Source organism: Ipomoea triloba, chromosome 3 (assembly GCF_003576645.1).
Source record: "Ipomoea triloba cultivar NCNSP0323 chromosome 3, ASM357664v1".
Classification (NCBI taxonomy): Eukaryota; Viridiplantae; Streptophyta; class Magnoliopsida; order Solanales; family Convolvulaceae; genus Ipomoea; species Ipomoea triloba.
In genome coordinates this window covers 14678640-14693720 of record NC_044918.1, presented here as the reverse complement: position 1 = coordinate 14693720, position 15081 = coordinate 14678640, and the positions used below count along the sequence as shown (strand labels likewise).

The window sequence follows — 15081 nt, the reverse complement described above, 5'->3', positions numbered from 1 at the left end:
TCTTTTATATATATATATATATATATATATATATATATATATATATATATATATATATATATATATATTCTGATACACTTTGTAGCTTTAGGTAGTGAGTGTACTCTTTTAATCTACATATATTATTATTATTTTTTTTTTGAACTAATACATATTACATATATTCTTTTCTTTTTTTAAACAACTATTTTATATATATTTTGATACCCTTTGTAGCTTTAGGTGAGTTGTAGATCTTGACCAAATAACTTTTACCATTTTTTACATATATTTTGATATATTTTCTTAACCCGTGACTTCCCTATTTGGAAGAGTTATAGTTATACAGTTTAACCATAAGATCTTTGATTAACCAAATGACTTGTATATTAATAGATGCACTTTATAATTTCACACGTTTTCACTTTTTAAAAAAATACTTATTTTTATTTACACCGGCCCTATATAGTTTATACACCCTACCCACATATAGTGGGTAGGGGTGTACCAATAAGATGAAAAGGAGAGTCACAAGGATAAACAATCAAAGCCAAGAATGCTTTAATATTACTCCTCTCTTCTTTTCTGCAACCCATCTTTGGTTTCTGGAACATGTGGAGTTAGTTTGAAACAGATAAGAAATTAACAAGAAATATATTCTTTTTTTCTAACTTACAAAAAAAAAAAATTCTCTCAACCAAAGAGGAAGACAATAACCTTTCAGCCACCCATAACCAAATCAGTTCCTTGCAGAAAACCCCATTTCACCAAATCCAATCCGCCATTAAACAAACACCAAGAAAATATGTTACCCTCTCATCATAAATCTTCTCTTTCTCTATATTTCTACACCTCTCCTCGCCCTCTCTTCCCATCTTTCTCATGCATCCTTTCCGCGGCGGCCGGAAAACATCGCCACCGTTGATTTCATCAGTGCTGCTGAACAGTATGAAGTCCGGCCGGAAAAACAGCAACCTCTCCATCTTCGTGGTGGTGTTCTCCGTTTTCATCTTCGGGTGTTTCATGTACAATGAGGACGTGAAGTCCATCGCGGAATTCCCGTTTTCCCGGCCCAAGGCGGCCGCCGCCGATCAAGAACTCCAAGAAAACGCCACGGCGGCGGCGATGAGAGAAAACTCCGTTCTGGAGAAACGGGAAGAAACGGAGCAGCCATTATTGCAGGAAGAGAATGAGATTGAACTGGTGGGTGATAAAGAAGAGGAAGAAGACGGCGGTGGCACTGATGACGGCGTTGAATTGCCGCCGGAGGATTGCGATCTCTTCATCGGCGAATGGGTTTACGACGAGGCGACACATCCTATATACAAGGAACCGGAATGCGAGTTTCTTACGGCTCAGGTCACCTGCATGAGAAATGGAAGAAAAGATTCTTCTTATCAGAACTGGAGATGGCAACCCAGAGATTGTTCTTTACCCAAGTAAGCTCACCACGTCCATGGCACATTATTTCGTGGACCCACATCCAAAATACACAATTTACACGCTGAGTGTTCATAATTTATATACTAAATGTTCACAATTGACCTACTGAATGTTCATAATTTACCTACTGAATGTTCATCATTTGAACATTCAGTAGGTAAATTGTGACGGGTCAACTTTACTAGGTGGATCTAGATCAATGGTATAACTATTGATCCATTCTTCAATTCTTAATCTTGTCCCACAAAATGTAAAATTTCTGACCTCGGACTCTTGTCCGAACAGGATTTATGAATGTGATAAATCACTGTGATTTCATCAATCATTAAGTGAGAAGATTAGTGTCTGGTGCTCACAAGGACTCTACGTGTCCACCATATTCTTAACCTTAATTAATCCTTAATCTAAATCTCTTTGTTTTAGGTTCAAGCCAAAGTTGTTGCTGGAGACGTTGAGGAACAAGAGGCTGATGTTTGTTGGAGATTCACTGAATAGGAATCAATGGGAATCTATGGTCTGTTTGGTCCAATCAGCTGCCCCTCCAGGGAGGAAAAGCTTGACCAAGACTGGCTCTTTGTCTGTCTTCAGAATCGAGGTCATTTTCTTTCTCTTTTTACTCTTAATTCTTTTTAGTTCTATGCTTTCCTTGAACATAATCATTGTTAAATAAGACACTAATTCTACTTTATTTGTTGCTTACCATAATGGCAAATGATTTGGTCATTTTCTTCAAACAAATAAATGATTAGAAATGATGTTGTAGCATAAAAAATGGTAAATCTAACTTTCTAATAACTGTTTAATAAGTCGTGGATAAGCGAACTGCCCTAATAAGTCAAACTTTATAGGTGTGAAGTATGTTGAATTTGGATGATTAGTTCTACAATGGTGAAAATATCACATGCTATATGTAAAACAGATGAAACAGAAAATACTAAAATGTTAACTTTGTTGGGATCAGTCCAAGATAAATCCTACTAATTACTTTATTTGTATAATGTGTGGCTTCAAATATAGGTTGATTAGTTAGTTAGTTAATCATTCACCTAATGTTGGTGAAATTGGGTATTTTAATGACAAGCTTTTCAATGGTAGGTGGATTACCCTTTGCTAACAATGCCTTTATGAATAAGGTGAAAGGGTTGTCTAATTTGTAATAATTTTGATGTTAACATTTTTTCAAAAAAAAATTTTGTAGAATTATAATGCTACAATTGAATTCTACTGGGCGCCATTTTTGGTTGAGTCGAACTCGGATGACCCGAACATGCATAGCATCTTGAACCGGATCATCATGCCCGAGTCAATCATGAAGCATGGTCAGAATTGGAAAGATGTGGACTATCTCATCTTCAATACATACATATGGTGGATGAACACTTTTGCCATGAAAGTTCTGTAAGTATATATATATAGAGTTGGCTAAAATTGGAACAAATAATGATATTGAGGTTTAATTTCATGGTTTTGGTTCTTATGGGTTTGGACTAAACTATATATGCAGCCGTGGATCATTCGACGAGGGCGCGACCGAGTACGATGAGGTCCCAAGGCCCATTGCTTATGGGAGGGTTTTGTCTACTTGGGCTAAGTGGGTTGAGGAAAATGTGGATCCAAATAGGACTCAAGTGTTCTTCATGAGCATGTCTCCCCTTCATATCAAGTATGTATAGTACTAATATATAGTCGCCCTATTTGGTAAATGACTGTTAGCTGATTGGGTTATAGGGATAATTAGTTAATAATATTAGTTAATTTTAGAAAAATATTTGGTAAATTAACTGTTAGCTGATAGCTGTTTGATATAATTTATTTTCTCAAAAAGCTAATTGAAAAAATTGTTTTGAATAACTTTTTGAATTTTAGCATTTGGGAGTTACAAAAAGTTGATTATCTTGAAAGTTCACTCTATTTCTTGTAACATTATATTGTATAAGTGGTTTTGTTTTATAACTTATGGGTTATTGTTGGATGGAATAGGAGTTTGGATTGGGAAAATCCGGATGGGATAAAATGTGCCAAGGAGACAACCCCAATTTTGAACACAACAATGTACCTAAATGTTGGCACGGACAGGAGACTATTTGTGGTGGCATCAAACATAACAGAAACCATGAAAGTCCCGGTTCATTTCCTCAACATCACGAGGCTCTCTGAGTATAGAAAAGATGCGCATACCTCAGTACATACCATTCGGCAGGGTAAAATGCTAACTCCTGAGCAGCAGGCCGACCCCGCTACCTATGCCGATTGCATACATTGGTGTCTTCCTGGGCTTCCAGATACATGGAACGAGTTTCTTTACACACGTATTATCTCTCGTGGCTAGCTCCATATACATGGGTGCCTACTTGGACATTCCGGCTCATGTCATCTCAAGTTCTTTTTGCACTCCATTTTTCTCTTTTTGGACACCATAAATGTGTCTTAATACTTTCTTCCTTTTTTTCTCGTATAGTTTTTTTTTTTTTTTTTCTTTTCATTAGGCCTCGAGGACAAAATTGGCAGAAAAAATATTCTGTTGATTCATGGTGTATGACTCAATTGTAAAATGGCGTTTTTCTTGAAGAAATAAACAAGTGTAACGATATGTCGATATACATACAAGATTAGCCTCTATGGCATTGATTTAGGGATGTGAAGTCTTACTTCAAACTTGCTTTTAGTCACATTAGGGGTTCGAGTCTTCCCACAAGTGTTGGAGTGAGGTTAAGGTTGGGTCGATTTTTTTGTGCATAAAGCTGTACAATTTGCCTGGGGTTTGTTCATGGGGTCGGGCTCCTTGTGCGTAGAAATACATAATTTAATGTTTGTGGATTTACCTCTTTATGAGTCTAAGGGCGAGTTTATGAGATAGGGCTCCTTGTGCGATTGTATAATACAGTTTATTAAATTTACTGCTTGAAGATAAATTTATAAGATTAATAATATAGTCTGATCTAGCGAAATTGAAAAGCCATGGTTATCAAATATATGCAAGAGTACGTGTTCAAATATGATTCAAAAAGAAAAAAAGGTATTGCATAAAACAAAAGTATCCAATAGTAAAGCTGGCCAGTGATTGTATGAATTACGCAAAGTTTGAGGAGGTGACAAATGTATGTCACCTTATCTCCCTATAATTATGCACAAAAGTCCTATAAAATGATACCCTTCCCATAACAGATGTATGCATCTCTTTTGCCGATGCTTATGCATATATATCCCCTTCTTCTCCGGTGATGATGGCCGGAATCTATTCATATATCACCACCAAAGTTCTGGAATTTTATGGTGTTCTTGAATTGTATGGTTCTCCTTCACCCTTTCAAATTAACTGTCTCTGTGTTTAGCTCTCTTTTTCTTTGAAGAAATCATTTTATATCAATGCTTCATCACCTACTGTCTTTTAATTCATGAAGTGTAAGTTTAGTCCTATAAAATTAATATAAATGTGTAGTTCAATTATCATTATACGGCTTCACTGTCTTGTTGGCGGAATTGGTGTGTTTCCGATCAATTCGTAACCATGAAGCTATATAGGATCAACTCACCCTTTTCTACTTTTGGATGTGGTCTTCACATGCATTTCAAATTTGGGTGGTTGATAACATTTGTTTTATGCAAATTATTTTATTGTTATAGTTATATATATTAGCTCTCTTTTTCTGCTTGAAGGAGTCATTTCATCAATGCTGCACTTCAGCACTTTTAGTATTTTAATTCTTGTGGTATAAATTAAATTTAGTCTAAAAAATTGGTGAAGTGCTAAATTGACATTGATATAAATGTACAGTTTAATTATTAGTGTCCCGCTTCACTGTCTTGTTGACGGAATTGATGTGTTTCCGATCAATTCGTAACCATGAAGCTAAATAGAATCAACTCACCCTTTATTCTTTTGGAATGTGGTCACATGCATTGCAAATTTGGGTGGTTGATAACATTTATTTTATTAAAAGTATTGTATGAGTAAATTTTGTGTAATATCGTCTCAAAACTCAAAAAGTATTGCATACCTCTTGCAGTGATGGGAAGGATCATGTGCAAACATAATTGATCTGATCCTTCTTTTAAAACAGTTGAGATCAGTTCTTACTATGAATTCTTTATTTGAATAAAGCAACAAAAGTGAGGAAAAAAAACACAATACCTAAACTATAAACAAAATCATAATATACAGAAACCACTTTTAATTTGATTTCTCAGGATATTTTATTTGTTTTCTTTAACTATTAATTTAATTATTTTTTATTCGACATTTTAAATATTTGAAATATTCTTGCTTTTTATTTTAAAGAAAAATAACGATTTGGATCAATTAACTATATCTATATTTTAGACTCTATGCATGAATTATTACCATAAAAAATTTCTCCTTTAATTATGTGTAAAAGTGTCAATTTTAGTCCACCACTAACAAATTGTCACTTTAGACATAATTGAACAGAAAAGTTGTGTATACTAATAATTCATGGACTGAGTCTATAATATAGGTATAATTGATGGACTAAATTTGTTAGTTTTCATATTTTAATTTAATAATAATTATTCTCTTATTCTCTCAATGTTATTATTATATATAATAGTAACATTTGTTAGGTGTAGCCTACTCCAATAGTCAAATTTAATTCAATAATCTGTCCTTGTCTACCACGTTGATTGGAATCATATTTATTTGATGTGTAATGTTATCAACTTTAATCTCTTCTATATACAAGCGGTTGAAAATTGTAACTATATATTTTTAAAAATTTGAAAATAATTTGGTTAAATTTATTTTTTTAACCCGTTGCATACTGTGGGTTAAATAGAAACTTTTTGTTTTTAAAATTTAATAATTCTCTTTATATTTATATACACAAAAATTTTAACGTAAAATATATCTTGAAATAATGGGTAGCACCACCCCTTTTTTGCGCGTTTATTTAGTTATTAAAAAAAAATTGTTTTCCCTTGAATCCTCAATGATTATCTAGTGAGAGAAAATGAATTTTCCATGATTTTTTCTTGAGTACTGAATTTTCCATGATATTTGAATGTATACAATTCTTCAAGTCAAATTAGAAAGTTGAAGAATGAACGGTGAATGTATATATACAATTATATATTCTTCAGATCGAAGCGCAATGGGAATGGCGATGACCCGGCCTGAGTTGAAGCGGTCCAATGCACGTGGAGAAGACGGCGACTTTTCACCGGAATCCGTATTAAAGAAACATCGTATTATCCATCGATCGGTCAATACCAATGTACTGATGAACACTGACGTGCAGTGAGTCTTAGCCCGGCAGACAACGTTGTATTGCCAAAACCAGTAGCCAACGCATGCATAAAACCCGTCCAAGACGATAGAAGAAAGGAAACCGTATATGCCCACCTTAATTATCACCGACATGGAAACATGTTCTCAACAATGGATACGTTCAACTGCATGCCAGCCTTTGATTTACTAGAATTTCATTTAAGGAGAGTTTGTTGTCATTTCTTGAAGGTGTGTTGTTTAGATTCTCGGTAAACTCTAATTAGTAATTAGCAAATGACCATAGAACGGTGAACCTTAGCTTCATATTTAATTTCAAGCTAAATCAAACCTAAATGGTTTATAATTGACTAGTTCAAACTAATTAATAAAAAGCTTTATTTGAGTGAACTCGGTTAAAGTTTTCCTTATGCTATAATATATTTATATTTATTTGTTTTTTTTTGTAGGGTCTTATTTATAGGGTCCAGTTCAAGTGAGAATCACTGCTTAGGTGTAAACTTGTGAACTCCGATCCTATGCCCTTTGAAATGTGAGATTGGATGACGGAGATATGAGGAATGGTGCAATGGTGCATCACTGCTTGGGTGTATATTTACTAGGTCAAAATCAAGATTGAGCAAGATCGACGGTTGTACAGTGATGCGATGATTTATATTTATTAGGTCAAAATTAAAATCGGGCAACGGTGCACTTTGGTACATAGATACACATGTTAACAATGTTCTTATTTGAATCTAATTCTATATATATTCAAATTAAATGTCAAAGCTGCTCTGGTAATTGTCAGAATAGCAAGTTGAGAGTTTGTGGCAAAGAACCATTCCACTATATATCAACCATGTTAGTGCAGTTAGTTGGCGTGTTTTAACAAATCAACTCAGAATATGACATTATTAGTTACTCCGTAGAAAACTTGTTCATCATATTATATTTTATGTAAAGGAAAAGGAGTTATACTTACGTTGGTCGTCGATGGTAGAAAATCTTTAAAAAGTTTGATCTAGTTAGTATTAATCTATATGAAAAAGTCGAAATAAGTTTTGGAAACTATGAAACAAGAGTTGCAACTAGAAGCAAATTAAACTTAATTAATTAAGTTTGAAGGCTTATGTGATTCTAGCTCGTTATTAATTATTTTAATTTCATCAATTTATGTCACTCGGTATGAAGGCTAGCTCAAATAAGGTCAATCTAGTAAGATAAGGTTAGGAAAACTTGCATTGATTACTAGATACCTTATGAGTAAAAAAAAAATAATTTTAGTACATGTGTTAACATACGATTAGCTTCTTTAAAGAGTTAATTCCATTTTTAGTCCTAGATTTATAGGTGACAGTCCACTTTTGGTCCTTTTTTTTTTTCAAAACATTATCTTTTGGTCCTAGTATTATTGTGACATGACAATTTTTGGTCCTCTATCAACAAAATAGCTTAAATATCTTTAAATATAAAGGCATTTCAACGATTTTGTTGATGGAGGACCAAAAATGGTCATGCCACAATAATACTATGACCAAAAGGGGACATTCTGATAAAAATGGACTAAAAGTGGACGGTCACCTATAAATCTAGAACCAAAAATGGAATTAGCTCTTCTTTAAATATACTTTGTTCCTAGTTCATCCAAAATGACCAAGAACTTATTATGAAATCTCTTATTCACTTTCTTATTTTGTCTTGTGTGTAACTAGAAACCAAGAATGGTTAATTAAGGTTGTATATGTTCTATGAGTTTAGCTTGGAGATGTTTTAATGACCAAAAATGTTTTGTTAAAAAAAGAGTGAAACTTTTGTATTTTTGGGGGGCTAGCTTTAATATTTATCACCCCTACCTTTTACACTAAAAAATGTTTGTTCAATGTATTGCTTAGTGACACCCAATTGATTGGAAAAAGCAGTATTGTATATTATATATTACGCAAGCTAAGAGATATAAAACACGCTAGGCTCGTGTGTAATTACTCACTCTCGGTCGAATCCATTGCAAAAAGTTTTTCTATTACTATTTGTAAGAATTGGCCTTTCAGTTTGATCACTCTTTCAAGGCACCCATCCATTTATTTATATGAGTTTATATAATTAGGGTTAAAATATGTAAGACATCACAACTTGATATATACCTGATATCTAATGATACATGAATTTGATTACTCTTAATAAATAAACTTGAACAAATTTATTCAATAAATTGTTAATAGATCATGACAAATTAAACAACCTCACATAGATTTTTTTTTTTTTTTTTTACAATTATCCAAATCCTACAACCCTAAATACGAGGTATAGTACCCTCAATGGATAAGGTCAATGTTCGATACAACTTTCACCGTTGCAGTTAGTTGGCCTGTCAGTTAACAAGTTTAACATCCCCTTCATTGCATCAACTTCCATGCACAGTTTCAAGATTCATGCAATTAAAAGAAACGATCAAGTAGAATCACCATTGCACTCATATCATCAATGGAGCCTCTGGTTACTGCCAAGTCAACAAGCTCTTTGCAAGCACAAAATGGTTTTGGGTCATCAACGCCCACGCACAGACTACGAACTGTATCCACCGCTTCTTGGTTTGTAATCTGACAAAAGAGATAACAAAATTTTAAATATCAAATTGAAAGATATGTTTCGTTTGGTGATGATTGAAATTGTGGGTTTTTTCTGCAATTCTTGATGGGAATTTAATTACCTTTTCCCAGATCCCATCAGAAGCCAGGATTAAGAATTCGCATCCGGGTTCAATAGACAACATTGTTGTCTCTGGTTCTGCTATTACCCATTTCTTCAAATGGGAGTCTCCGATTCCTCTAGACACGGCCAGACATCCTTGAATTCTCCAAACATCTCGGCAACAACTTACATAGCCACCCTACAAGAAGTAAAGCATTTTATATTAACAACCTTAAACCATAACTGTTAATGCAATTATAAGGACAGTATAAAGACAGGACTGTTTATTAGTCTTATCACTAGACGGGATTTATTTAGCATGCCAAACTCTGGTGACACTCTGGTAGTGACTGCAGAATTCCTATTAAGTACAAATTAAAAGTGGGAATGGTACAAAAGAATAGGGTGAATCTATGGAGTGTTGAGCTTACCAGGGACTCGATTCTTTCTCTTTCGTCTTCTCTAGAAGGGCGGTGGTCAACCGTGAGCGCCTCCGCAACTCCTCCCCGGCTCATGACGGCGCGGCAATCGCCGGCATTTGAGACCACAAGATTGCCTTCGTGAATCAATGCCGTTACACAGCACGCGCCGCCCTTCACATTTTGCTTCACAAACTCTTCGTCTGTGGTGAGGTAACCCTCCCTGACTGCCGCTTCAACGCCGCCGCCGTCTTTGCTGCTTAATGCCACCACCTCATGCATAATATTCTTCCCCAAGTTTCTTGCTGCAAATTCCGCAGCTTTTGCTCCTCCATGCCCGTCAAATACCCCAAAAATGCCCTGAATTAAGGTTTGCAACAGTACATTCAGCATATATATATATAATATATAAACATAAATGTACACTCTAATTATCAACTTCGGTTTTTTTTAGAAATAGACAGCATCCTTCAATTTAGCTCATGGGTTCTAATGATTGAGAAGACATATATAATTGTTGAGTTAGTCTTATATAGGGATTAGGAACCCATTTTAGGGATTAGATGATTGGTTGTATCCGTATCACCACCATCACCATCACAGTACAGAAATACCTAAATCTTGTCTCATTTACTTTTCTGTCATTATTATTGTTTCTCGTTCTTGTTAATTTCAACAATAATATATACATATATTGTTCAACTGTCGCTGGAAATCTCGCCATTTCCGACCAACAACAACAATGGCGACACAAAGACTGGCGCTTACCTGTTTAGAACCTTCTTGGAGATATACGGCGGCGGAGTGACGATCCTCCATGGCACCCTTTTTGCCTCTCTTGCAATACACTGCATACCCTTCTCCTTCATCCTCCACCTCATCCACTCTATCGCCGCCGGGAGTCTCAACACTCGGCTCAAAGTTCAAACAAGGCATCGGAATATCAATCCTCGCCGGCCGCTTCCTCTTCAAAACGGCCGTCGGGATAGAGACGCCGGTAGTCAACGGAGATGACGACGTGGCAGAAAAAACCGGGACCTCGTCACCGAAACCGCCGGTCTGGGTCGGAAGCCGGAGAGCAAACGGAGACAACGGCGACGGCGCAGCCATGTTGTAAAAATACGAGTTGATAATCATTATAGACAGACAAGAATGAAAACCTCGGATTTTTCGAATTAATTGTTCGATCGGCGAACCAAATTAAACTGCGATTCGATCTGTATATCTGAACAACGTTAAAGTGTTGGTTATTGGACGTAAGATTTGATGGGAACCCGAAAGTGAGCGGAGGGCTGTATTTATAATCTTACCGTTTGGAGGAGTTGAATGCTCAACGTTTTCAACGGTCAAATATGCATGGTTTTAAAAAGTCGTGATTGGGGCTGGCCTGGCCAGGGTGGATTTATTCTTTGGCTGTTTTATACTTTCTAGTTTCTAGTCTTGTTAGTAAGCAAATCAAATCACCTGTAGGGTGTGCTTAGTCGCATGAATGCGTCTCCTAAAAGCCTTTGTCTCTCCATCTCAGCCATTGGCCGCCACCGGAATAAGCCCTATCCTAGCTTCAATTCCTTCACCAAAGCTATGTCAACTTTTTTACTATTACAAAATTCCAGAAATCAATTATAATATATTAAGTATATTTCACAAAAATATAAAAATGAAACATTCATATTTGGGGTTCATCACTTTATATTTGATGGGATATAAGATATTGGTTCAGAAAATAATACACGATTTATATACTGAATGTTTACAACTAAAACTGAATATTCACAATTTGAGTTGTGAACAATTAATATATAAATTGTGAACATTCAGTATGTAAGGTGGATACGAGTCTATAGTATGTATAACTATTGTAAAATTTCTTCTGTGTGTCAGTGATTTTATTGATATAAGATAAATATTTTTTAAAAAAAAAAGTTGTGGGTCACTTATTATTATTATTATTATTTTAATCAAAACATGCCACGGAAATAGCGAATAAATTAAATTAGGAATATATGTAGTATTACTTTAATTTATTGGTTCTACCCGAAAAGTTCAATCCACCACTTGGAAAAAGCTGGGAGGAGTGGATGAAATCTAAGCTCATTTATGCAAATTAAAGGGTGGATAAAGATTAATTAAATGCTCATATATGCAAATTAAAGGGTGGATAAAGATTAGATTAAATGGTCCATATAAGTGTCATACTATCAATGCGACATGGATAAGATATTTGAAGTTGGCAATTACTTTTAAAATTCAACTTCCAAGTTTTAATGGAGGCTTTCATTAGTTTTTTTTAGCGGTTACGTACGTTGGAGAATAAAGAAAAGGTGAAGTGGTAAATGAAAGAGAAAGTTGAGGTTCCATAGCTAAAACCATGCATGGTTGCTTGGTGCATGCACGCAAGATGATTGGGGCTTGCACTTCACGCACTGAGTGATGATTGGAGTGGTCGTAACTACTCTAATTAGACATACATCAAAAGATTAATGTACACAAAGCGAACCATATATTGAACTACAGACTTTAGCTAAATATATATAGAGATTAATAATATTGGCAGGTCATGTACAACCACCACTTATTGTTCTTCATTAATATAGATTTTGTTGTATTTAAAAAAATGTTGAAGGCTAAAGTTATGTACCTTTTGTAGATCTTCATGATTTGTAATTTATTTAAACATTGTAACAGTATGTAAATAAATAATATATATTCCGATTAATTATTAATTTTCCAAAAGTAGTTAATAAATTCAAACTTGTAATTGCACATAAGTGTTAGATACCCAAATTAATGAACATTTAATATCAACTTGATTAGCCAAGTACAGTATAATAAAGTTTGATGTAAATATGGAATAGACCAAATAAATGAGCTCAATACTTGTGGTTACAAATTAAAACCATGAAGGGTTCAACTCATCTCTTATTGAGACGTACGTTAAAGGCCTCAACTTGTTATATTGTTAGTTGCACGTATCAAAATGGTCATTTTTGTCGCCTTTGCCGCCTTAAAGGGCTCCCTATATACTGGTCGTTATTGCAACGCAATACCAAAGGGTATTTGCTATTTGGTCAACTTAGGGCCTGCTGGTCTAAACGACTAAACCTCATATTAGGGCACTGGGCATACCAATGTGAGGTGTTAAAGATGCCACGTAAATAAGAACCAGTAGTTCTGTGAGAACCTGCGAACTATTCTTGATCATTTGTCCATATAGAATATGATTAGTTAAAAATTAATGAAAAAATAAGACAATTGTAGTGACATTTTTATACTTAAATGATGTATTTAAAAATACTTGATATTGTATACAGGATAACTAATAATGTACACGCAGGTGAATGCACTATTATAAATCTTAAGCTCACTGTCAGTTATTCATGAATGTACAATCAAACATTTTTAAATGTATCGTCATAATTACATAAACGCCATAACATTTTTCCTTAATTGATCTGATCCATCTCATCAAAATGCCAATCGATCGAGTTGATATGATCAAGCCTGCCAACTGAGCAAAGTGAGCTCATTATTGTTCGAATTTATTGTACGGACCATGATTTACACAGTGTTGTGTGAACCATAACAAAATATACATTTTAATATACTAAAAATACATTATTTGTATATTGAATGTACATTATTTGATGATGTGGTCTATACAATTATGTGAATAATGATCCGCACAATAATGATTGTGGCCTTTCCTCCCTCGATATGCGACTCAGCCCGCAAGAAAGCAAGCAAATCATGCATATCCACATTCGATTGAGACACATTTTTGTTTATAATTATCTCATTAATTTTGACTTAACTGCTGATTCATTATCCTGCTTGCAGATCGACATCAATCAATTCAAGAATCAAGAACAAGTAAATATGTTTAGTTTTCCCGGCCTGTCAAATAATTAAACAAAAGTAGTTGCAGACATCATGCGGCACTCATGAGTAGAAACTTTCCATTTTGTACATCCAGTTCTACCAATTCAAGGGGCTAGCAGACATATTTTACTTTGTTTATTTGAATTGCTAGCTTTTGATGAGAGTTCTAATGGCTTTTTAATGCCTATAACTAGAATAGTTTATAATATAATTGAGCTGCTCAGAATATTAGACCTGGCCTTGTTATAGTTAAGTCACAACAAAAGCAAAAACCTTCAAGATAACATTTATGATCATTAGAGCATCTCCATTGATGGTAAAAATGAGTTTTTTTTTTTGTTTTTTGTTTTTTTTTTTAATCAGAGTTTTTATTATATTATATGGAGGGAAAATGATATAGGAGAGAGGAGAGAGACATAAAACGAAGTTATAAGAAATTTGCACACGTTGCACATCAACGCTACCCAACAGTAGTTTGGTGCACGTGCGTGCTGGAAGCATCGGTCGGTGGCCAACTTCTTTTTTTTTTTTTTTTTTTTTTTTACTTTAGTTTTATTGACTAAATTTATTAATTAAATTAATATTATCTTGTTAATATTATTATTAAATTAATATTGTTAAATTTATTATTATTTAAATTTTAAATTTAATATTGTACTGTTATTAAATTTATTATTATTAATTAAATTAAATATTGTTATTAAATTTTTAAGTATAATTACAATTATAATGTTTAGAATGTTAATAGATAAAGAAATAATTAAAATATAATAGGGTGAAATTGTTGGTCCACAAAAAACTGAAAAAAAAAATTAAAATTAATGTGGGGAATGATTTTTATGATTGAGTGAGATATTGGGGAACGTTATATTGTGGACCCTGGTCCGAAACGAGTCGTGCGTATTGTTACGAATTTTACAGTTTTTTTTCTAAATTAAATATAATTGTAATTTGAACAACAACAAAAACAGTGACGAAGAAGCAAGAACAAAAAAAAACACACAAGTTCATCATATCACCAAAACACACACGACAAAAGGTGAATATTTAAACAACATTGTGAAATTTGAAAAACATGGAACATAATAAATAACACTTGGGCTTATATTCTGTATATCCTAACATTCGAATGCACAAACACATCACAACCTCTATTACTAACATGAATACACAGAACGGTTGCTTAGAATACACAGAATATTGATACAAAATACACAGAACTCATCCTCCTAACATTCGAATGTTACTAACATGAATACACAGAATGGTTGCCTGGAATACACAGAACGTTTGCCTAGAATACACAGAATATTGACACAAAATACACAGAACTCATCCTCCTAACATTCGAATATTACTAACATGAATACACAGAACGTTTGTCTAGAATACACAGAATATTTGACACAAAATACACAGAACTCATCCTCCTAACATTCGAATGCACAA

The 15081-nt window shown here is 34.1% G+C and overlaps 2 protein-coding genes across 5 annotated transcripts; one reads left to right on the top strand and one right to left on the bottom strand.

Annotated features, from left to right (window-relative positions):
• Positions 1-582: 582 nt before the first annotated feature.
• On the top strand, positions 583-7429 carry LOC116014504 (protein ESKIMO 1). Of its 4 annotated transcripts, XM_031254574.1 has the most exons (7): positions 583-1418; positions 1846-2017; positions 2621-2820; positions 2927-3085; positions 3403-4708; positions 6520-6895; positions 7114-7429. In XM_031254574.1, exons 1-5 carry the CDS (start codon positions 862-864, stop codon positions 3749-3751), a joined length of 1437 nt encoding a protein of 478 aa, XP_031110434.1. In that variant the 5' UTR covers positions 583-861; the 3' UTR covers positions 3752-4708; positions 6520-6895; positions 7114-7429. The 4 variants fall into 4 exon arrangements, with proteins under 4 accessions (XP_031110434.1, XP_031110435.1, XP_031110432.1 ...); XM_031254575.1 differs by lacking the exon at positions 6520-6895; XM_031254572.1 differs by lacking the exon at positions 7114-7429 and having other exon boundaries at positions 6520-7054.
• Positions 7430-8976: 1547 nt separating this feature from the next.
• On the bottom strand, positions 8977-10863 carry LOC116012954 (probable protein phosphatase 2C 25). Its single transcript, XM_031252621.1, has 4 exons — positions 10522-10863; positions 9766-10113; positions 9354-9533; positions 8977-9243 (listed from the first exon to the last, which is right to left on the bottom strand). Exons 1-4 carry the CDS (start codon positions 10861-10863, stop codon positions 9082-9084), a joined length of 1032 nt encoding a protein of 343 aa, XP_031108481.1. The 3' UTR covers positions 8977-9081.
• Between the last annotated feature and the right edge of the window lie 4218 nt (positions 10864-15081).